Raw genomic sequence first — 23,433 nt, 5'->3', positions numbered from 1 at the left:
CCTTGTGGACCTGCCCATAGTGAATACATTTATCTGGTGTAAAGTCCATCCATATAGTAAATTTACAATATTTACATAATGTGCAACTATTCCCTCTGGCGGTGTGACAGACGAGGAAAATCCGAAGAAAATGGCAGGCTAGTATTCTGCCATCCTAACTTTAAATAAGGCGATAACCTTTTTATACGTGCTACCATAAAATATGAACATTAATAACACCTCAAAGGTTAACACTTTCCAAATATTTTTATTTAAGTGTACAATGAAAATATAATTGTTTTAATCAAAAATAATCTGACCCTTTAAAAAATGTAGGACTGCTCCTACTCATTGAAGACGATTCAATTTTCTGAAGAGTTAACAAAAATAAGAAACACTTTTTGCAACTTTACCTAATTAAAACGTATTAATAGCGGTCGTTTGAAACTATCTAAAAAATTAAAAAATGCACCCATATAAACCTTTTTTTTTACATTTTATTGCTCACTCCTTTTTAACTTATTCTTACGTTTTAGGCAAATAACTCTTCCCTCTTCCAGCAAAGCTTTTAAAGTTTTGGGATGTATCTCTCACTAATGTAAATGCACTGAAAGCATGATGCACTGGCATTCGTTCTCAGAAAGATGCACCTTCCTGAATAACAATAGTACAAAACAGTTAAGGGTGTGATCTCACATCACGGTTTACGATGCAGTGAAAAGGCGAGTGAACTGATGCTAAATCAACCATCAAATCGTGCAGTTTACCTGAAATATTAAGGCTGAACGCCAATCCCTTCATATTGCCCCACACTGCTGCTCATCACATACCATAGCAAGAGAGGGAATATGATGGCTCTATTCTGGGTTTGGTGGACATTTAGACAGTTTAGATCAAACTTTATTTTAAGGCCTCAGTTGGTGGGTTTAATTTAGAAGAGCTGGAAGGTGACTTCTGCCACTGGGACATCCGCTCTTGATACAAAACATGTCTGTTGACGAATCATCTTTATCACTGTGAAGTCCTGGACTGAACTCCTCTGACAACACTCATCAGAATGGAGATTTGTAGTGACCTTGTGAGAACACAAAGTTCAGCAACTATAGTAAAACCATAAGCTACATCATACAAAGGAACAGTTTGATTTTTCACACAAATTTTTTTTTAAACATCTCTAAAGACTGTTTCTATGAAACAGCATTTTTTTAGAGGACAAATGATTCTTGAGCATTGACACAAACTAGCATGATTCAAAAAGAAAAATATATTAAAAACTACAAGGCCAGCACCAGCAAAGCTTATGAAAATCAGAGTCATTGTCACACATCTTAGGCTAAAGCGAGGTTATGACATCCTTTTTTATTAGGTGCCCCTGGTCTCACTGATTGCCCCCACCGAAGCTGCCCAACCATTTGTTTTTTGGAGCTGGGTAGAAAACATCTGAGAACTTCTACTACAAACCTGCTTGGGAATAGAGTTTCTTTCACATTTGTTAGCAACTAATGCTTACGAATGCACTTATGCGACACATTAGAAAGCACAACAGCATCATTGGCGCAGAGCCCAACAGGCTCAATTTTCATTGTCTTTTGATTGTAATGAGAGTAAGGTACGGAATACGCCCTTACTGCTGCAACTGAGTCAATTACGTTTATTTTGGTAGAAGTCACCAATGTACCCAGGCAGATATAGCTATCTGTATTGCAGGACTTCTTCAATGGCTGTTTCCTAGACATCTTGAGAATTGTATATTAACGTGCCACTTCACAGAAAAGAGGAACACGCGCTTTCAAGGAATCTAGAATCCCCGTTTTCCACTGCTGCCCCATAACAATTTATCTCTCCCAAAACTGGGTTTTAAAAAGTCTGGCTGGAAGTATAGGTTTTCTGTGTGTCTTTACAGTGGATGGGCAAATAACTTTGAATTAAAAACAAATAAGTGCAAAGGGAGTTAACCCACATACAATGGCTTATTAATTGTAACAGATGTAGGATTTCTTAAGGACTCATAGATGATCCATCATTTTAGTATGAAAAATATGATATCACGCTGGGAACCATATTAATCTTGTAGAGGTCACTACTGGGGTTTACAAATGAGTGAAAAAGTGAATTTCTGCAAAACAATCTGGTTCAAGAGTTATCCAGACAAAATAGGTGCTGTACATATACATTATTTACATGCATTATTATTCTTAAACATTTCATTTTGAATCATCCTGTTATGCTTTATATTAGGAGTTGGCAGCAAAATGTTAAATACCATGTTTGCATTGAGTACCCCGATTGGAATAAAACAAAGAAAATCTCACTACTGTGCTCCATTCATAACCAATACAGGCCGTTATTGCATCTCAGAAACTCAGTAATATTAACAACTGTAGAAGTTCATGAGATTCATCATTAACAAACGACATTGCCCTCAATCTTTTACACATAAAAATCTGTTGTTGTTCGAAGGGTGCCAACTGCGCTGCATGCGGGATCCAGGTTACTGTTCCTATCTTATGAATGACCGCAGGAAGTCATTATAAGATATTTTCAATGTTAGGTCTTTGTCGTAATATCCCAAAATGTGGAAGAACTCGTCCTCTGACAAATTAATGCTGTACTGCCGCAGAACCTGCAAATGGACGAAAGTGGTATTATTACTGAACACAAACCAGACGGTGAAAAGGAAAATCCTAATAACAGATCACTTGTGCATCTGGTTTTCACACATGAATATGTTTTGACATTGTACTGTGACCTCGGAGTTTATAGACCCCCACCCCGGGATATTGCTGCATGAAATAGCAAATTTTGCGGCACACGTTTGCATTTTTTGCCTCATTTTTGCAGCACCTTATACTACTTGAATGTATTCCTTATTATCCTTAGAAATGCAAACAGTTGCATCAGAGTACTGCACTTTGAAACAGACATGATTAGAGTAATTAGGAGTGATTCTGAGAGCTGGTGGGCAGATGCCTTACGGGAGTGCAGGAACCAGGCAGTGACTAGCAGTGAAAGCTAAAGGTAGGCATCCAGACCGGTGGGTGAAGAGCGAGGTGCAAAAAGTCACTGTTATTCTTAACAGCTAGTGAATCTGCACGAAGCACCACTCCATGGCAGGGCAAATATCAGTTACCATGAAAAGAACACGCTAAGTGGCGGAGGATCGCACTTTACTGTTCATGTCTGGATTAGTGTTTTATATGTATTAGTTTTGCCACAAACTTAAAGTGTCACCCATCAAGAGTGGGACTGCCCTTTTTGGAAATCTAAACCAGGCCCTATACCTGATTGTCTTTATACGCAGCATCTTTTATCATTTGAAGTCGGATCGTTTCCAATGAGTTGCAGTATGGGAAGTGTGATAATTCCTTAGAATGAATGGGGACATGTTTGTGAAAATCCTCTTGAGTACCGTTTATAGGTGTGCTTGCTATTGCCTTGCCCCTCCTTCCTGCTCCACCGCAGGACTACTTCTCCACAGTCTCCTCCTCGCCATTCCATTGACGGCCTGGGCTTCAGCAGCTTCCTTTTCAGATGCTGCAAGTGTGGCCTCTCCGAGCCTGAGCTCACCCAGGGGCCATTCTGTCCCACGGTGGCCATTCTTGTCAGACTGCACTCTGCTGCAGACCCACTGGAAGCAAGTACCACGGCTTTACGGCGGCACGCACACGTGCTCCACTTTGAGCCAATAGCCAGTCAGCAGGGGAGCGAATGTGAATACATCCCCATACACATGTGAGACTGTATTTACTTTCACTCGTGCCAGATCGTTTTGTTTTCCCTTTAGGTATGCCATTAACCAAGACCTTTCGTTTTTACTAAAATTGTATATAATATACCACGTTACAGGGCTATCAGTCAGCCCTCTTTATCCATTGGACTGTTGTGTAATTCACATTTTTCATCAGCCGCTACAGCATATTGCATCGGGTAAATGGTCAGTCCACTTCAGCGATTGGGTAACCGCTGTCATTGACAACATTCTTCTCTTTCACAAGAAACTAATCTGCACACAAAATAGTTCCCTTCAGTAGAAGAGATTACAGTGGCACAGTGTGTATTTTGCAGCCCAAAAAATATTTTTGCTGCTGGCCAATGTTTTGTATTTTACATTGGCACATGCCTGGCAGCTTCCTCTACAATAAAGTTTTAGAAAAAAACATGGCAAAATGAAATGAGCAATAACAAAGCCAAACAGGCGGTCAGCTAATGCCAGACCTATTGACTTTAGCCAAGCTTGCTTGCCTCAATGCAACTTGCAGTTTAATAATCGGGGGCATCAGGTTTGTTAGCCTGTTTGTGGTTCATTAGCAATTGGCAAACTTGTGAAATGCTGGAGTCTCTCTAAAAAGGATGGTTAAATGGAAAGTCAATGATCTCTTTCCATTCTGTAATTTCTAAGTATGCACTGTGGTTTGTTTTGAATTTGTATTGGAAAATGACATTACAGCAAACTCAAACTCACACACAAGTATGCACTGTTCTGTGCACACGAGATAGAACCTAGGGCCTGATGTATTAAGATTCCTAATAAGAAATCGTAAATTGCATCAAATAATGATTTGCAAGTTGTGATTTTTTTAATAGGAATCTACTAAAGTGCATTTGGTAGAAGTTGGCGCAATATGCACAACGACTTATACCAAATGCAATAGTATTTTATGAACCAACCTATGAGTTTATAAGTTGGTTCACAAAACACCAGTTCGTAGTGGGTCGCAATTTGACCTACCTCCTTAACATGCCTAAGGTAGGTCGCAAATTGAGGCCCTATATGATTGGTTAAAGTCACAGGCCTGTTGGTCTGCTGGGGTCAGGAGACACCCATGTCTGTCATTTCTTTTAAATAAAGCAATCTGTTTTTTTAATGTAGCCCTTTTTCCTAAAATGAAAACGGGCTGCATTAAAAAAGAAAAATTATACTTTTCTGAACATATTTTACAAGCAGGCAGTTGGGGCCACTGCCTACTCATAAAAAATGGTTTTGTTGACATTCACAAAGGGGAAGGTGCCACTTGGTGGCTCCTTCCTGATCGCAAATGCTTACCACTTTTAATTTGGTGATAAGAAATTAATGTTTTGTGACCGGATTTTGGTTGCAGAACATTAATACATAAACTAAATAATCTATATTTGTAAAAGATGCCTTTTACACACCCCTTTTAAATACAGATTATTTGTTTATTCTAAAACCCAAATTGTTATTTGGTAACATGTTATTCTCGAAAAGGGCACTGATGTCGAGTCAAATGTCACACGAGAGGTGGCAAACCTAAAGCAAGATAAGTCGCTTTGCTCTCCTTAAATCTCTCAAGGGCTGTACCTGCTTTCTCCCCAAACAATCTAGGGCCATCAATTGGCATATACATCAAAGAATACTGGACATCTGTGGGAAAAACACTTGAACGCATCCAGCATGCCTTTTTTATTACTACACTGGTCCCCAGGGCTCTACCCAAACAATCAGTTGTATTTAGTCCAGATTTTATAGGAAAGTTTGTAGGATCCTGCCCATCCATAACCAACATTTACAAGATTTTCTGAGTGTTCTCCGGTATTGCTGATGAAACATCAGCACCTCTATCTCACAAAGCTTGAGAATATCTTCCCAAGAGACAAGAAGTATTTACCAAATTAAAGGCCAAACTAGTTGAAGAAAAAACTTTTTTTTTACACCTTTCCATCTTTTTGGACTCCCTATAAGGCGGAGTGTTTAAAAAAACATTTGGATTAGTATGACTTGTAGAAGCGTGTACTATGAAAATCTCCGGAGTTGGATGGTTAAAGAGAACATCCGGATCTCCTGGGCGGCCTGGTGCCTTCTCGTAGTCTACCTGTTTGTTGGAGGGCAAGAGTCAGGCTTATCCCAAGTCCCCATCAAAACAACTGTTAAGGCTTTCTTAAATGGTAACAGAGGCTCCTGTGAAACCAGTGTCAGATCCAAAATCTCAGTTAGTAAAGTAGTTTTAACTTTTAGTGTGGGTAAAACTAAATCAAGGGTTTCTGCTGCTCTGCGTGTGACAGCTGTAAAGGATGATGCGTCCTTAGCAGCCATAAATAGTGCAGGAGATAATAAACCTACACCAGGAGAAGTGTTACGACTACTAGCATGTTGCAAATCCCACAAAATATAATTTTGAGGAAATTCTGCATTAAAAAGGTTCTGACCTAGCATACACCATAGTAGAAGGCAACTAACCTTCAGAATCCAATAAAACAATTGGATCTGCCATTGGCATCGGCAACACCGATCCCAGCGTTGTATGCAAACTCAAACAAGGTACCTGTGGTGTCAAATGTGGTGCCAATGAGAACAAAGTCATAGGTCACATAATCGTTGATCCCAACGTCGTTAATTTCAAATCTAAAACAAGAAGCACAGTTGGCAACAAGGATGGATCTGTCAACGTCTGACCAACCTGAGACCTTCTCGGATCTGTGGTGCTCAAAGGTGTATGAGAAGGGTCTGGATTAACACCAACGATTCCCTTCATAACTTTGTTAAGCTGTTGGAGCAGATTAGGCAACAATCAGGCTTAACTTAGAGGCAATGTGTAAATTATTTATGCAGCACGTCAAACAGTAATAAAGTTAAAACACAACACAAGAAAAATCGTACGCCAATTTAGAAAAAGTACAAATTATAATAAGTAAAACAAGACCAAAACAACAAAACTCCAAGAACTAGAACCGGAGATATGCAATGTTAAAAATTTCAGAAAATATAGCGTCAAAAAGCATATCTGGTCGTGCCAGGCCAGGACAAAGTTACAAGTTCAGGCCAACCGTGATGGAACATGGAGCAGCTACAGGGATCCAGTTTGGTCTGCTGAATGAGAGAACCTTAAATCCTGGTTGCAGTGCATTTAGAGTTCCAGAGTTGACGATGCATCAGTTCTGAGGAACTGCAAAGCTGTGATGCGAGGACCTGCATTGTCATTCAGGCTGCTGTTCACAAGAGATTTGCAAAGCATGGGCCTACGTAGGTCAAGCATCACATAGTGGAGGTTCCGATGTGTGCTGCAAGGTCAATGCAGAGTCCTTGTGCCAAGAGAATCCTCTCAGTAGAAATGATGCGTCGGTTCTGCTCAGGTTTGTGCCACACAGCAGAGTAGATGTGTCAGTTCTGCTGGATCCACAGATGGGTTGATGGGGCATGTTCAGGCGTATTTCAAAGGGTCTAGGACTGGGGTAGCATCACTTGACAGGGTATGACTCACCGATGGCAGAGTCCAGGTACTGGGGTCATGGTTGTTGGAGCCTTCAGTATCTAAGGCTCTAGTTAGAAGGCCAGACAACTACCCCTTGGAGTCTCTCTGGGGTCCTGGGCTCAACAGATGCAGGCTCAGTCCCTCTCACCCAAGTAAGAGGGCAGCAGGTCAGCACAGCAGGGCAGCAGTTCTTCAGTGCAATAGTACAGCAGAGTGGCAGTCCTTTTAGCAGCACAACAGTCTTTCTTCCTGCAAAGAATCCACAGGTACAGAAGTGTACTCAAGAGCTGGTGTCTGGAGTCCAATATTTAAATATGGGCCTTTCTTTGCAGTGGGAGAAGCTTACAGAGGTTTCCCATTGAACTACACAGGCTTCCTGCCTTCCCTGTCCTGGCTCCAGACCAACTAGAAGGGGTCTGCAGCCCTTTGTGTGGGGGCAGGACACAGCCTATTCAAATGTAAGTAGGGCTGTGCCCAGCTCCAACCCTCAAATCCTGACAGTGATATGCCTGTCCAGGAAAATCTTAGGTCTATATTGTATGTGGCTGTCTAGTAGGAATACACAAAGCTCAACTGTCAGCTACACCCAGTCATGTGACCCAGAGACAGGCTGCAGGCACTAAATGGCTAAGGCAGTCAAATTCCAACTTTCTAAAAGTGGCATTTTCAAAATTATAATTTAAAATATGACTTTACCATTACAGATAATTTTATTACAATCCCAAAGATACCAAACATGAAGTAGTCACCTGCTTCTATTGGAAAATTATAATTTATTAAATGTAATAAGGTAACCCCAATGTTATTCTATGGGAAACAAAGACCTTGCAGCAGTGAAAAATGAATGTAAGGGGTTTTCACAACCAGGACATGTAAAACTTTAAAGTACATGTCCAATGTTTTAATATACTGCACCCTGCCTTCTGGGCTGTCCAGGGCATACTATAGGGATGAGTTACATGTATTAAAAAGGAAGGTTTGGGCCTGACAAAAGGTTTATTTTACCAGGTCAAAATGGCAGTTTAAAACTGAAACTAACAGGCAGCAATGGCAGAGCTGAGACATGTGTAAAGTGCTACTTAAGTGGGTGGCACAATCAGTGCTACAGGCCCAGTAGTAGCATTTAATTTACAGGACTTAGGCACAGGTAGTGCCACTTTACTAGGGAATTACAACTAGAATCAATATGCCAATCGGGTGTAAGACAATTCTACCATCTTTTAGTGAGAGAGCACAAGCACTTTAGCACTGGATCGAGGTGGCAAAGTGTGCATAGTCCTAAAGCCAGCAAAAAGGAAGTCAGCAAAACAGGAGGGTTGAAGGCAAAACATTAGGGGGCAACCATGCCAAGGAGACCAGGTCTACCAAGCCGAAACAAATTAATTTCAATTAGTATAACCCAATGTATTGAATTTTAAAGGTTTAAGTAGAAACTAGTCAAGAAGCAGATATCACTACTGTGGGTTTCAGATTGTGCTGGACCAGGACAAAGTCACAAGCTCAGACCGACCACGATGGAGCGCAGGTCAGGCACTGGACCAAGTTTGGCCTGCTGAGAAATGTACCTTATATCCTCGGTCAAGGTCTGCGCACGGTTGCTTTGCTTCGCTTGGATTTGGTTCTGATTATACTTTTAGTTGTGTCACACAGCTTTGAGGGCTTCACGTCACTTAGTGCCAGTTCCATTGAAGCTTTTAGTTGTGCGGTGAGTATTTGAGGGGCTTTGCATTGCTTGGTGTCAGCTTCAATGAAGCTCTCAGCTGTGCTGCAAGGCTTTGCAGGGCTTTGTGTTGCTTCACCCCAGATATGATGGAACCTCATTTGGGCAGTTGCAGGGAGGCCTCTGGAGCTTGTTGTGGCCCTGTTGCTCAGAATAGGACAGATAACTGACTCTTAAGAGTCACTCAGGTTAGTCTGAGTGGAAAGGAACAGGTTCTGTCTTTCTTCACAGAGAGCAGGGCAGGTCTCACACAGCAGGGCTGTCCTCTGGGGAATAAGGCAGACCACAAGCAGCAGGACAGCCCTCCGGGAACAAGCCAAGCCTTAAGCAGTAGGGTAGCCCTCTGAAAAACAAGGAAGACCTCTAGCAGGAGGGTAGTCCTCTGCGGATCATGGGAAGCGTCAACCAGCAGTTCTCTGAAAAACAAGGCGGTCCTTCCTCTGTAATGTCTGAAAGGTCAAGGAGCGTACTAAAAGTTTGTGCTGAGGGGCCAATATTTATACCTGGTCCATCCTTTGAAAAGGGGGGAACACCCTGGCCTGTCCCCACCTCTGGTCCTGAAAAGCTCCTTACTTTCCTTGCTAAGGCTTCAAGAAGTCTGGGGTGACAATAAACGAGTGCTAGGTTTCTTTGTGTGGTCTGACAAGCCCCTTTGCAGTGTAAGTGAGTCAGGGAACAGCTCCGCCCCAGCCATCCTGGCAGGATGACCCATCCTGCCCACTCCTTTGTCTCACTATCTGGGAGAAATACACAAAGCTTAACAGCAGGGTCATGCGACCCAGGACACTGGCAGTTGGCATCAAATGGTTAGGACAAGAAAATGCCACCTTTCTAAAAGTGGAATTTTCAGAATTGTGACTTAAAAGCTGACTTTACCATTAAAGAAGATTTTAAATTACAATTCATTTGAGATGAAACATGACATTTCTACATGTTAGAAATTGTCTCTCTAGTTGGCAGAGGTATGCACCCTGGTGCCTGGGGATATTCTAAAGGTGGAGTGGCAGTTTAAAACTGCATACACACGCTCTGCAGTGGCAGGCCTGATACATGTTTACAGGGCTACTGTAGTGGGTGGCACAATCAGTGCTGCAGGCCCACTAGTAGCATTTAATTTAAAGGCCCTGGGCACCTATAGTGTACTTTATTAGGGACTCATAAGTACATTACATTTGACAATTGTGGATAAGCCAATGTTACCACGTTTGGAGTACAGAGCACCTTCACTTTAGCACTAGTCAGCAGTGGCAAAGTGTCCAGAATCCTACAGCCAGCAAAATTGAGGTCAGAAAAAAGTAGAGGAAAAATGCAAAAAGTCTGAGGATGACCCTGCAGAAAGGACCAGGTCCAACACTTCCTATTTCCAATCAAAAGTTAGCACTTACTAAATGTAATAAGGTAAGCCAATGTTATTTTATGGGAGAGTTAAGCCTTACAGTAGTGAAAAACAAATGTAGGAGTTTGTCACTACCAGGACATGTAAAACTTAAAAGTACACGTCCAGACTTTTAAAGACAATGCACCCTACCCTGTGAGTTGCATAGGGCCTATGTGAGGGTTGATTGTTATGTATTAAAAAGGAAGGTTTAGGTCTGGAAAAGGTTTATTTTGGCAGTTCGTATTGGCAGTTTAAAACTGTAATACAGGCTGTAATGGCAGACCTAGACATGCTTTGAAGGGCCACCTTAGTGGGTGGCACAATGAGTGCTGTAGGCTTACTACTAGCATTTAATGTGTAGACCCCACACTATATGTAGTACCACTTTTCTAGGGACTGATCAGCAAATTAAAAGTGCCAATTATGTGTAATCCATTAAGGGAGAGGACACAGGCACTTCAGCACTGACTAGCAGTAGTAAAGTGCACAAAGTCCTAATGCCACAAAAGCAAATTCAGAAAACAGGAGGGGTGTGGACAAAATGTTTGGAGGTGACCCTACAGAGAGGGCCAAGTTGAACACCTAGAAATCATTACATCAAATTGCAAACAAAGAATTCATACTCACCACAACATTTCTTTAATTCACAGATAAAATGGATTTGGTAACAGTTCCCCTAAGTTGACAACTTCTACGACTAGCAATTTACTCCCTTAACAATATACTTAACCGTTTGCCTAACCATGAACCATACCTTAATCATCACAGGAACTAACTTTAAAAGTTATGAAACCATAATACACATTCAGAAACATAACAATTCAAGCCTTCCGTTTTTCAACACATTCTTACTTTAACTTCACTGATACTTTAAAATGTATTCTGTTTTTTTATTGTGCCCATTTGTGATGTGGGATTACCTCTCAGGGTATACTCCAGCAGAAGACCTAGTGACATGACATGGTTACCAGTGAAGGAGCTATTGTTCTGGGGTGCCTTTTTGGTGTGTTCATAGATGTGTGCTACATAATGTGTAGTCACACTGATGAGGAGAAGAATCGAAAGAAATTTGCAGATGGATGCGGCTCCCTCTGCAGCACCTCCTTCGACACGGTCAGATATGGGCCCTGCTTTTATGCATGGTGGGCTGGGCTACTGCAAAGGTAGTGTCAAACACTCTAAGCCATTGACAAATACTAGCGCTAATTGTTCACATTCACTATTTTCTTAACAGGTGCACCAGTAATGACCTTATAAGAGTCTGAATTGTAGGGGTCACTACCAAAGTCCAACTTCTGAGGTTGGGGTCAGAGGTGTCACATAGGTTCTCATTAGGGTAATGAGGCTGCTGGATTTGGGTGGTAGGCTCGCCTAGGTAGTGGATTACTGAGTACAGTTCCACACCTGGTGACACCTGTCGGCCTAATCCGGAGTTTCCAGCTATGATGAGTTGCCGAGATGATTGTGGCAACCGAGCTCATGGTAAGATAGACTCCCCAGGGAATTGTGGTACATCATATCGCATCCCATTCTCTCAGTTACCAAGATCTCACTCAGGCAAAGACAACAAAGGCAGAATATATTTAAAAAAGCATTAATATTAATGAAAATATCTGCATCTTAGATAAAAGCAGGTGTATAGCAATAACGAGGATAAAGAAAGACAATAGGAGCAGGCATGTGACTTAAAATGTAAAACACAAGAACAGTCCTAGCATGCTGTCTATACAGGGGAGTGGATCTATAGCCCCTCACCTCCGCTAAATATGAGCACAGCCTACTAAGCCTATTCCCCTGGGAGAACATCATCCCTCATACCTGAAGAAGAGGCCTGAGGTCTAGAAAGACGCCGTCCCCATCCAGTTCAGGGCTCGGCCATCTAAGCAAGTAGTTGTAGCGAAGCTTGCAGCAATCAGCATACAGTTGCGGTCATCTGGCTGGAATCTCCCTCAAACATGTCTGGGACTAAGGTGTGTTTTATAATAAAACAGCTGACATTCTAAGAAATGGTCCTAACGTATGAGTGTGTGTGTTTCTATGAATGCTGGAGACACAGCATACCACGTTTGTCGGCAACCCTATCTAACTGTAGCTTTGGAGAAAGCACAAAGTGAACTACATGTCCTACTAAGAACACAATGCTTTCCTAGGCGAAAGGACAATGAGATAGAGAGAAATAAAAAACACCGCAAATGAAGCTATTGCTAAAAAAAATAGAGCAATGCCATGTAAAATGTAATAGGGTGAAAGTGCAAAGCGGCAGGCCTAGTTAGCTAAAACAACGTGTCTAAAACCTAACTAAAATAGCTGTACAACATAGGCACTTAGTGGGATTATGGAGAGGGTTCTTTTTAACTCTTGCCTAGACAGCTTCAGTTGTCTGGGAGACCTCATGTCACCACTACACACCCTATAAAAAAAGTAGGGACTGGGAGATTTTCTGGTCCAGTGCACAGTCTCCCTAGTTTAACCTATAATATCAATATAAGTGCACTGTTCCATACAAGAGAAAAATAAGGCAACCAATGTTCATACTGAGTATACTCAGGAGAGCCCTCAAGCACCCACTTGGGTGACCGGTATCATCATCGGTCTTACTCCTCGCCAGACTGGTGCTGCAATGCCTGGCGGGCAACCCAGCATTCTGGGTGGCACTCAACCGTAGTAAGATTGCTAACAACACGGGTCTGGATAAACTAAATAAGAAATGGAGAGTGTAGAAAACAAGACAGAATGTTTAAAATTAGCTCTGAACCTAAGCCATTATTTTAATGTGATAGAGAAAGGGTTCAGGCCAAGATTAAAAACAGAGATTTAAGAATGTTAACTGGAAATAATGTACCAGAACGTTCTATATTTAGGGAAGGTAGTTAACCTAATCCTACATGGTCAACATGTTTCGCGTCTGAGGTTGGTCACAAAGTGATCCCGTGACGCTTCTTCAGGACCCACAAAAAACAGTCTTTGATTATTGAACTACTTCTCCTATGTGTCAGACATTAATCGGGTGCATTAATAGTCACTTACAGAGTAGAAGACAAAATATGTCTAAGTCAGTTGGTCAGTACAGTCGCCCTGCATATAATCAAAGAGACACACAACAGTTAGTGCCAGTGGACAACGCAGAGAAAAAACACACACAATTTCAACAAATAACAGTGGTAGTCACCCTTAATCAGTGAATAATCAATACACACTTATGAAAATAAAGTATGGTGAATCAAACAAAATTGTAAGTGGTTGCGATGCTTACCATCCCTTATTAGAGATTGGGCTCCCTAGGTCTGCGCTAGCATCAACCAAGGAGAATGAACTAAATAAAAATAATAATGGTATGAGGTAATTTAGCATCGCAAGAGATATATGGAGACATGAAGTTGAACAAGTTAGAGTATTGATATCAGAATTGAATCAATAATTATAGTATTGAATGCGTATGTACACACATAAAATAGAACCACCCATATCTGAAGTACTGGAATAGAAAGAAAAGGGGTGTGTGGCCCTGTATCAAATATTGAAAGAAGTTGCTGCCAACTGGCTGCACAATATTGCCAGAGTAAAGTCTAGGGATTGCCGCAAATCTCCATCGCCAATTGAGTCTGTGCCAAAGCGTATCTAGAGAACCTATGGTTCACGCGGTTGCCCAGGAAAGCAGAAACAGGAAGGAAAGAAGGTAAAGGGGTCACCATGCGGGGGAATCACTCATATGATGCGAGGATTAGGTCCTATAAGCGTACCCAGTATCCCCGGTGATCCCTCACTCACCTCGTAACTTCCTTAGTTCGTCCCGGGACCTACCCCTGCCGCGCGCCTGTAAACGGCATGTTGGAGCGGCTCGAGGTTATTTAAACAAGCGCTGAATAGCGCGACCATACCGGAACCAACCAGCTGGTTGTTCCGGGTTGTCAAAATAGACGAAGGACTAACGTTGCGGCGGCCATATTAGGTAGTCCGTGGATGGTGCATGTTCCAATGTCAATCCTGGCCCCATGGAAAAGCAACGTAAGTTGTGGGGGCCATATTGTGTGCTCACAATGAACGTGAGAAGTTATCAGGATGTGATAGTAGGACCACCACGAGGTGGGAACTGCCCTAAAATTGACCCTTTCTTTATGTTCGATTTGGAAACACAATACTACAGTCCCAAAATAACGTTAGAAGATTATTGTCCTAAAATTTTTTAAAGAAACAATTTTTTGAAAAAGGAGGAGGAGTATGAACTCCAGCAAGTGAATCAACACTATTAACAAGAACTCCCAAGTATGTTGGAGCCTCTTTAGGGAATATTGTAAAAAAATGTATTTCGACAAGGTGTAAAGACGAGTAGATGTCGGTCTGTCAAAATAGTACATAGTAGCACCGGAATATGAAGAACCCTAGCTCTGTCTAAAGTTTAGGGAGTTAATAAATTCCAGGGTATGTCATCATTCAGTCCTTCTTTATGGGTTTTCAATCGGAAAACCCATCTCTGTTCGATCTTAAATAGTAAGTTTGGGTTACTGCTGTCATATCTTGGTGTTTGCAGTACTATCCACCACATATCATCAGGACCGTGTTTTGCATCCAAGAAATGTGCACTGAGCTTAGTGGTGACACGGGAACATCTGATATTGCTCCGGTGTTCATTAATTCGTAATTTGACAGGGCGGGTAGTCATCCCAATATATTGTAAGTTACGGGGACAGGAAATAAAATAAATACAATGTCGTGTGTTGCAATTTGTGTGTTTTTTGAGATGCCAAGTCCCAAAATGGTTAAGGTCAATGTTATCTAGATGTTTGGTGAGGGGGCAGACATTGCATGAGCCACATGGATGGTGACCCATCACTGGAGGTAAATTCCACAGTGTAGTTTGTTTCTGTGTCATATTGGACCTACGAGGTCGGGTGTGAACAAGAATGTCCCGTATATTAGTTGATCTCTTAAAGGCAAACAATGGTTTAGGGATTGTCGTCCCTCCGCTCTGTAGTATGTTCCACCGTTTATTGATCAACTTCTTAATGGTGTTGGACAGTGGAGTAAAGGTGGAAACACACGTCAAACGTGTTTCTGGATATTTCGGTGTTGAATTCAACAGAGCTTCCCTATGATTATTGCGTGCTCTTTTGTAAGCAGAATTGATGATCTTGCTTGGATAATGTCGGTCTTGTAATTTGCATTTTAGATCTCGGGATTGGGGGTCAAAAGTTTGGGTAGTACTACAATTACGTCGTGACCTGAAAAATTGCCCAAATGGAAGGTTATCCCGTAATGCTTTGGGGTGATGACTATCGTATACAAGTAAACTGTTACGATCTGTGCTCTTGTGAAAAGTAGTGGTGGTGAGTGTGCCATTGTCGATTTTGATTACCAAATCCAAAAATGATACTTGTCTGAGAGATGAGTGGGCAGTAAATCTCAGAAATGGATCCAGGGGATTGACTACCTAATATGGCCGCCGCAACGTTAGTCCTTCGTCTATTTTGACAACCCGGAACAACCAGCTGGTTGGTTCCGGTATGGTCGCGCTATTCAGCGCTTGTTTAAATAACCTCGAGCCGCTCCAACATGCCGTTTACAGGCGCGCGGCAGGGGTAGGTCCCGGGACGAACTAAGGAAGTTACGAGGTGAGTGAGGGATCACCGGGGATACTGGGTACGCTTATAGGACCTAATCCTCGCATCATATGAGTGATTCCCCCGCATGGTGACCCCTTTACCTTCTTTCCTTCCTGTTTCTGCTTTCCTGGGCAACCGCGTGAACCATAGGTTCTCTAGATACGCTTTGGCACAGACTCAATTGGCGATGGAGATTTGCGGCAATCCCTAGACTTTACTCTGGCAATATTGTGCAGCCAGTTGGCAGCAACTTCTTTCAATATTTGATACAGGGCCACACACCCCTTTTCTTTCTATTCCAGTACTTCAGATATGGGTGGTTCTATTTTATGTGTGTACATACGCATTCAATACTATAATTATTGATTCAATTCTGATATCAATACTCTAACTTGTTCAACTTCATGTCTCCATATATCTCTTGCGATGCTAAATTACCTCATACCATTATTATTTTTATTTAGTTCATTCTCCTTGGTTGATGCTAGCGCAGACCTAGGGAGCCCAATCTCTAATAAGGGATGGTAAGCATCGCAACCACTTACAATTTTGTTTGATTCACCATACTTTATTTTCATAAGTGTGTATTGATTATTCACTGATTAAGGGTGACTACCACTGTTATTTGTTGAAATTGTGTGTGTTTTTTCTCTGCGTTGTCCACTGGCACTAACTGTTGTGTGTCTCTTTGATTATATGCAGGGCGACTGTACTGACCAACTGACTTAGACATATTTTGTCTTCTACTCTGTAAGTGACTATTAATGCACCCGATTAATGTCTGACACATAGGAGAAGTAGTTCAATAATCAAAGACTGTTTTTTGTGGGTCCTGAAGAAGCGTCACGGGATCACTTTGTGACCAACCTCAGACGCGAAACATGTTGACCATGTAGGATTAGGTTAACTACCTTCCCTAATTATAGAACGTTCTGCTACATTATTTCCAGTTAACATTCTTAAATCTCTGTTTTTAATCTTGGCCTGAACCCTTTCTCTATCACATTAAAATAATGGCTTAGGTTCAGAGCTCATTTTAAACATTCTGTCTTGTTTTCTACACTCTCCATTTCTTATTTAGTTTTTCCAGACCCGTGTTGTTAGCAATCTTACTACGGTTGAGTGCCACCCAGAATGCTGGGTTGCCCGCCAGGCATTGCAGCACCAGTCTGGCGAGGAGTAAGCCCGATGATGATACCGGTCACCCAAGTGGGTGCTTGAGGGCTCTCTTGAGTATACTCAGTATGAACATTGGTTGCCTTATTTTTCTCTTGTATGGAACAGTGCACTTATATTGATATTATAGGTTAAACTAGGGAGACTGTGCACTGGACCAGAAAATCTCCCAGTCCCTACTTTGTTTATAGAGTTCAGCACAGCAGCCTTGCTGTGGGACTTACACCTGGGTCTTAATCAATAGACCTCCTTTTCCATTTCTTGTCTCCTACACTATTGACCATGGATAATTTCCAAGGCCTAAGCTTCGATGACGAGGCGGTCTCTGCGATCCTACAGGCTCCATCAATACTTGATAATGATGGGACCAATCCCACGGGTAGTTTAAAAGAAGACTGGGATAAACTCTCCTCTCTCAAACGTGACTTAATTAAAACAGTCATGCACGGCACAATAATGACAGAATACTTGAGAGCAAACATTGCTCCTAGCGGTCTCTTGGTTGCTAATATACCCAGGATTTTTCTACACGATCTAGCATTCAGAAAGGACTGGGCGCAGATCGCGTGGAAATGCACCAGAGATTGGCTAGTATTAATCATCAGCGCTTCAAAACGACTGGCTGAATCAATTATGATTCAGATCACCTGCATTGAAAGCACCATAAAAACAACTATAACTCTGTCCTCTTTTAAAAGCCGCCTCCTGGAGATCAACACAGAATTGAATGAGACGAGGGAGTTTCTAACCCAGCAAAAAATAACAAAACTACAGAAAGACATCAGGAGATTCGATCGCGAAAAAGTCTATCCTTATATTAAGGAAGACTACAATACAGATACCCAGTCTCGTTCATCCGATGATTCGACAACTTTCAGTAAAAAAACTCGCAATTTCAGCAACAGTTCCTCATCCGACGGATGGAGTACTGACGACGGGATGCAGCCTCCTATATATAACCACCCACCTATGTACAATCAATCACCATATCCTCCCAACCAACCTTTGTTCTGGCAACCGCCTTACCCTTTCTTCCAACCTCGCCCTATGCCACCCTATGTACCTTTTTTAGGCCGCGGCCAGGGCAGAGGAAGAGGAAGAAGGAGAGGCAGAGGCAGACGGGTCCATTGGAACAGAGAGGAACCTCAAATAGTTACCCGAAGCCAGGGCAGAACTCCTCCCCCACCGAGAGCCTAGTGGTTAACCTTTCCAACAGAATTCTCTCTACTGATGAACTTACAGCCCTGAATAAAGGGTTGGGCTTTGTCCCCACACCATCTGAAGACCCTTTCCGCCTCAATTGTGAACTTGCGCAATTTTTTAGGAAAATACGACTGCATTTTTTCTTCTTAGATAGGCCGGTTTTGCCTGGGAACAATGATACAGGCCTTAAGAAACCATCTACTTTCATTCCCCCTACTCATTCACTCCCTGTTGAGGTGTTGACCTTTGAAAAAGCGGTCATGACAGATATAGACAATATTTGTCCCAGCAGACTATTCATGAACTTACCTACCACTGAAAAGAAGGCTTTGAATGATCTAGCCTCTGACCAGTCTATCACTATAAAACCCGCTGATAAAGGGGGTGCAATCGTGATTATGAACACTGATGAGTATAGACAGGAGTGTTTACGACTCTTAAGTGATAGAGTTCATTATGCTCATTTGACGCATGATCCTACCACAGATTTACAGAAAACAATCAGAAGTATGATAGAAGAAGCGAAAAACAATACATGGATTTCCCCCAAGGAAGCAGAGTTCCTAGATACTACACACCCTAGGACCCCGTATTTCTACTGTCTTCCAAAAATACACAAAGGGACTTGTCCACCCCCTGGGCGACCTATTGTATCAGGCATCGGATCCGTACTAGAGCCCCTTTCTGTTTTCTGTGACGTTTTCCTTCAACCGCTGGTGAAAGAATCCAGTACTTATTTGAAGGATACGACTCATGTTCTCAACATGATCGAAAACATCAACCTATCTAATGAAGCAAAAGCCCTCATTACACTTGACGTAGAAGCCCTGTATACAAATATTCCACAGGACTTGACCCTACAAGTAGTGGAATCTGCCCTACTTGCTAGTACATGGACATCCTCCACCCCAGTCCATTTCATTATGCAGTGTGCTACTCTAGCAATGAAAAACAACTTCTTTCAATTTGAAGACTCACTTTTCCACCAAATCCAAGGGACATCAATGGGTAGTACTTTTGCCCCCAGTCTGCGTGTTTGTATATGTATAACTTTGAGAAACTCTTTATACTACAAACAACAAACCCATTTCATAATAAAATTTCTCTATGGAAAAGGTACATTGATGACATTCTCATTATCTGGAGTGGCCCTTTTGATGAAATTAACGCATTCACTACTTGGATCAATTCCCTGGATCCATTTCTGAGATTTACTGCCCACTCATCTCTCAGACAAGTATCATTTTTGGATTTGGTAATCAAAATCGACAATGGCACACTCACCACCACTACTTTTCACAAGAGCACAGATCGTAACAGTTTACTTGTATACGATAGTGATCACCCCAAAGCATTACGGGATAACCTTCCATTTGGGCAATTTTTGAGGTTACGACGTAATTGTAGTACTACCCAAACTTTTGACACCCAATCGCGAGATCTAAAATGCAAATTACAAGACCGACATTATCCAAGCAAGATCATCAATTCTGCTTACAAAAGAGCACGCAATAATCATAGGGAAGCTCTGTTGAATTCAACACCGAAATATCCAGAAACACGTTTGACGTGTGTTTCCACCTTTACTCCACTGTCCAACACCATTAAGAAGTTGATCAATAAACGGTGGAACATACTACAGAGCGGAGGGACGACAATCCCTAAACCATTGTTTGCCTTTAAGAGATCAACTAATATACGGGACATTCTTGTTCACACCCGACCTCGTATGTCCAATATGACACAGAAACAAACTACACTGTGGAATTTACCTCCAGTGATGGGTCACCATCCATGTGGCTCATGCAATGTCTGCCCCCTCACCAAACATCTAGATAACATTGACCTTAACCATTTTGGGACTTGGCATCTCAAAAAACACACAAATTGCAACACACGACATTGTATTTATTTTATTTCCTGTCCGTGTAACTTACAATATATTGGGATGACTACCCGCCCTGTCAAATTACGAATTAATGAACACCGGAGCAATATCAGATGTTCCCGTGTCACCACTAAGCTCAGTGCACATTTCTTGGATGCAAAACACGGTCCTGATGATATGTGGTGGATAGTACTGCAAACACCAAGATATGACAGCAGTAACCCAAACTTACTATTTAAGATCGAACAGAGATGGGTTTTCCGATTGAAAACCCATAAAGAAGGACTGAATGATGACATACCCTGGAATTTATTAACTCCCTAAACTTTAGACAGAGCTAGGGTTCTTCATATTCCGGTGGTATTATGTACTATTTTGACAGACCGACATCTACCCGTCTTTACACCTTGTCGAAATACATTTTTTTACAATATTCTCTAAAGAGGCTCCAACATACTTGGGAGTTCTTGTTAATAGGGTTGATTCACTTGCTGGAGTTCATACTCCTCCTCCTTTTTCAAAAAATTGTTTTAAAAAAAAAATTTAGGACAATAATCTTCTAACGTTATTTTGGGACTGTAGTATTGTGTTTCCAAATCGAACATAAAGAAAGGGTCAATTTTAGGGCAGTTCCCACCTCGTGGTGGTCCTACTATCACATCCTGATAACTTCTCACGTTCATTGTGAGAACACAATATGGCCCCCACAACTTACGTTGCTTTTCCATGGGGCCAAGATTGACATTGGAACATGCACCATCCACGGACTACCTAATATGGCCGCCGCAACGTTAGTCCTTCGTCTATTTTGACAACCCGGAACAACCAGCTGGTTGGTTCCGGTAGGGTCGCGCTATTCAGCGCTTGTTTAAATAACCTCGAGCCTCTCCAACATGCCGTTTACAGGCGCGCGGCAGGGGTAGGTCCCGGGACGAACTAAGGAAGTTACGAGGTGAGTGAGGGATCACCGGGGATACTGGGTACGCTTATAGGACCTAATCCTCGCATCATATGAGTGATTCCCCCGCATGGTGACCCCTTTACCTTCTTTCCTTCCTGTTTCTGCTTTCCTGGGCAACCGCGTGAACCATAGGTTCTCTAGATACGCTTTGGCACAGACTCAATTGGCGATGGAGATTTGCGGCAATCCCTAGACTTTACTCTGGCAATATTGTGCAGCCAGTTGGCAGCAACTTCTTTCAATATTTGATACAGGGCCACACACCCCTTTTCTTTCTATTCCAGTACTTCAGATATGGGTGGTTCTATTTTATGTGTGTACATACGCATTCAATACTATAATTATTGATTCAATTCTGATATCAATACTCTAACTTGTTCAACTTCATGTCTCCATATATCTCTTGCGATGCTAAATTACCTCATACCATTATTATTTTTATTTAGTTCATTCTCCTTGGTTGATGCTAGCGCAGACCTAGGGAACCCAATCTCTAATAAGGGATGGTAAGCATCGCAACCACTTACAATTTTGTTTGATTCACCATACTTTATTTTCATAAGTGTGTATTGATTATTCACTGATTAAGGGTGACTACCACTGTTATTTGTTGAAATTGTGTGTGTTTTTTCTCTGCGTTGTCCACTGGCACTAACTGTTGTGTGTCTCTTTGATTATATGCAGGGCGACTGTACTGACCAACTGACTTAGACATATTTTGTCTTCTACTCTGTAAGTGACTATTAATGCACCCGATTAATGTCTGACACATAGGAGAAGTAGTTCAATAATCAAAGACTGTTTTTTGTGGGTCCTGAAGAAGCGTCACAGGATCACTTTGTGACCAACCTCAGACGCGAAACATGTTGACCATGTAGGATTAGGTTAACTACCTTCCCTAAATATAGAACGTTCTGGTACATTATTTCCAGTTAACATTCTTAAATCTCTGTTTTTAATCTTGGCCTGAACCCTTTCTCTATCACATTAAAATAATGGCTTAGGTTCAGAGCTAATTTTAAACATTCTGTCTTGTTTTCTACACTCTCCATTTCTTATTTAGTTTTTCCAGACCCGTGTTGTTAGCAATCTTACTACGGTTGAGTGCCACCCAGAATGCTGGGTTGCCCGCCAGGCATTGCAGCACCAGTCTGGCGAGGAGTAAGCCCGATGATGATACCGGTCACCCAAGTGGGTGCTTGAGGGCTCTCCTGAGTATACTCAGTATGAACATTGGTTGCCTTATTTTTCTCTTGTATGGAACAGTGCACTTATATTGATATTACCACTACACACCCAACATAACACACAACATACACATAGATATACATAGACCTATTGATAATCACAGAGATGCAGAAATGGCCTATAGGGCAGGCCTGTTCGCCCATTGGGTACCGAGCTCAGCTGGCTTTAGGCACTGGGGTGGATGGCTGTCCATCAGCAATAGTATCTGCCCTGGGCCTTTCGTGCATGTTAATATACTAAAATTGCATCCTCATTCCCGTACATGCATAGGCTTAATTTTATTCATTTTTACATTTTCAAGGTGAGGCACCATGCACATGCCAATGCAGAAATGAAGCCAGCCTAGGCTGCCCGAGGACTACTTATCCCACGGGCTCAGTTGCATTAACGGAGCCTGAGGAGAGCAGTGCCTGTGGTGCTTTTCAGTGTCCTATGCCCCCCTCACCTCTGCATGCATCACTACAGAGTGTCACCAGTTTTTTCTTGAAGTGAAAGTATGTTCTGTCCAGGTGGGAGCCGCTGCTGTGTTAGTTTTCTGTCTCAGTGAGGAGCACAGCCAAAGTGGGATTGGCTTCCTCTGGTGAGATGCCAATCAGACCATGAGACAGGAGCATGGGTGTATGCCATGTAGCAGAATTAAATGCAAGCAGGACCTGCATGTTATAGTATTCAACTTAACAGCCCCGTTTATTAGTTGCTACACATAAATGGATGAAACCATATGAATTGTTGTCAATGCGGCTGCCCCGTGCTGTCACACATGTGCAAAAAACAAGTTACTTATCTTCCGTAATACACTTTCTGGTGCATATTCTATCTAACCGCTTACATTTAGAATATCCCCTTGCACCAGACTGGATCTCAGGAGGCTTTTCAGCATAGCACATGTGGTGGCATGGTGAGGCTCTGTGTCAATTCTGCTCTGCTCCATCCTAGAAGTGATGACCGGAACCACATATAGGCACCACCCAAGCATCCTGACGTCAGTTTCTTCATGGACATTGCCTGTGCCCACAGATGTGGTGCTAAAAAATGATCAATTATGACAGTGTGCAGATCTCTAAATTGGTAC

The 23,433-nt window shown here is 42.1% G+C and overlaps 1 protein-coding gene across 1 annotated transcript in view; it reads right to left on the bottom strand.

The window, feature by feature from the left end:
- Positions 1 to 240: 240 nt before the first annotated feature.
- The window catches only part of EFCAB6 (EF-hand calcium binding domain 6), a 469,029-nt gene continuing 445,836 nt past the window's right edge, over positions 241 to 23,433 (bottom strand). Inside the window, exon 29 of the mRNA XM_069228294.1 lies at positions 241 to 2,602. Coding sequence (XP_069084395.1) covers positions 2,480 to 2,602 — 123 coding nt within the window. The 3' untranslated portion in view covers positions 241 to 2,479. The remainder of the gene's footprint in view (positions 2,603 to 23,433) is intronic.

Source organism: Pleurodeles waltl, chromosome 4_1 (assembly GCF_031143425.1).
Source record: "Pleurodeles waltl isolate 20211129_DDA chromosome 4_1, aPleWal1.hap1.20221129, whole genome shotgun sequence".
Lineage (NCBI taxonomy): Eukaryota > Metazoa > Chordata > Amphibia > Caudata > Salamandridae > Pleurodeles > Pleurodeles waltl.
This window is presented reverse-complemented; position numbering and strand designations above follow the sequence as displayed.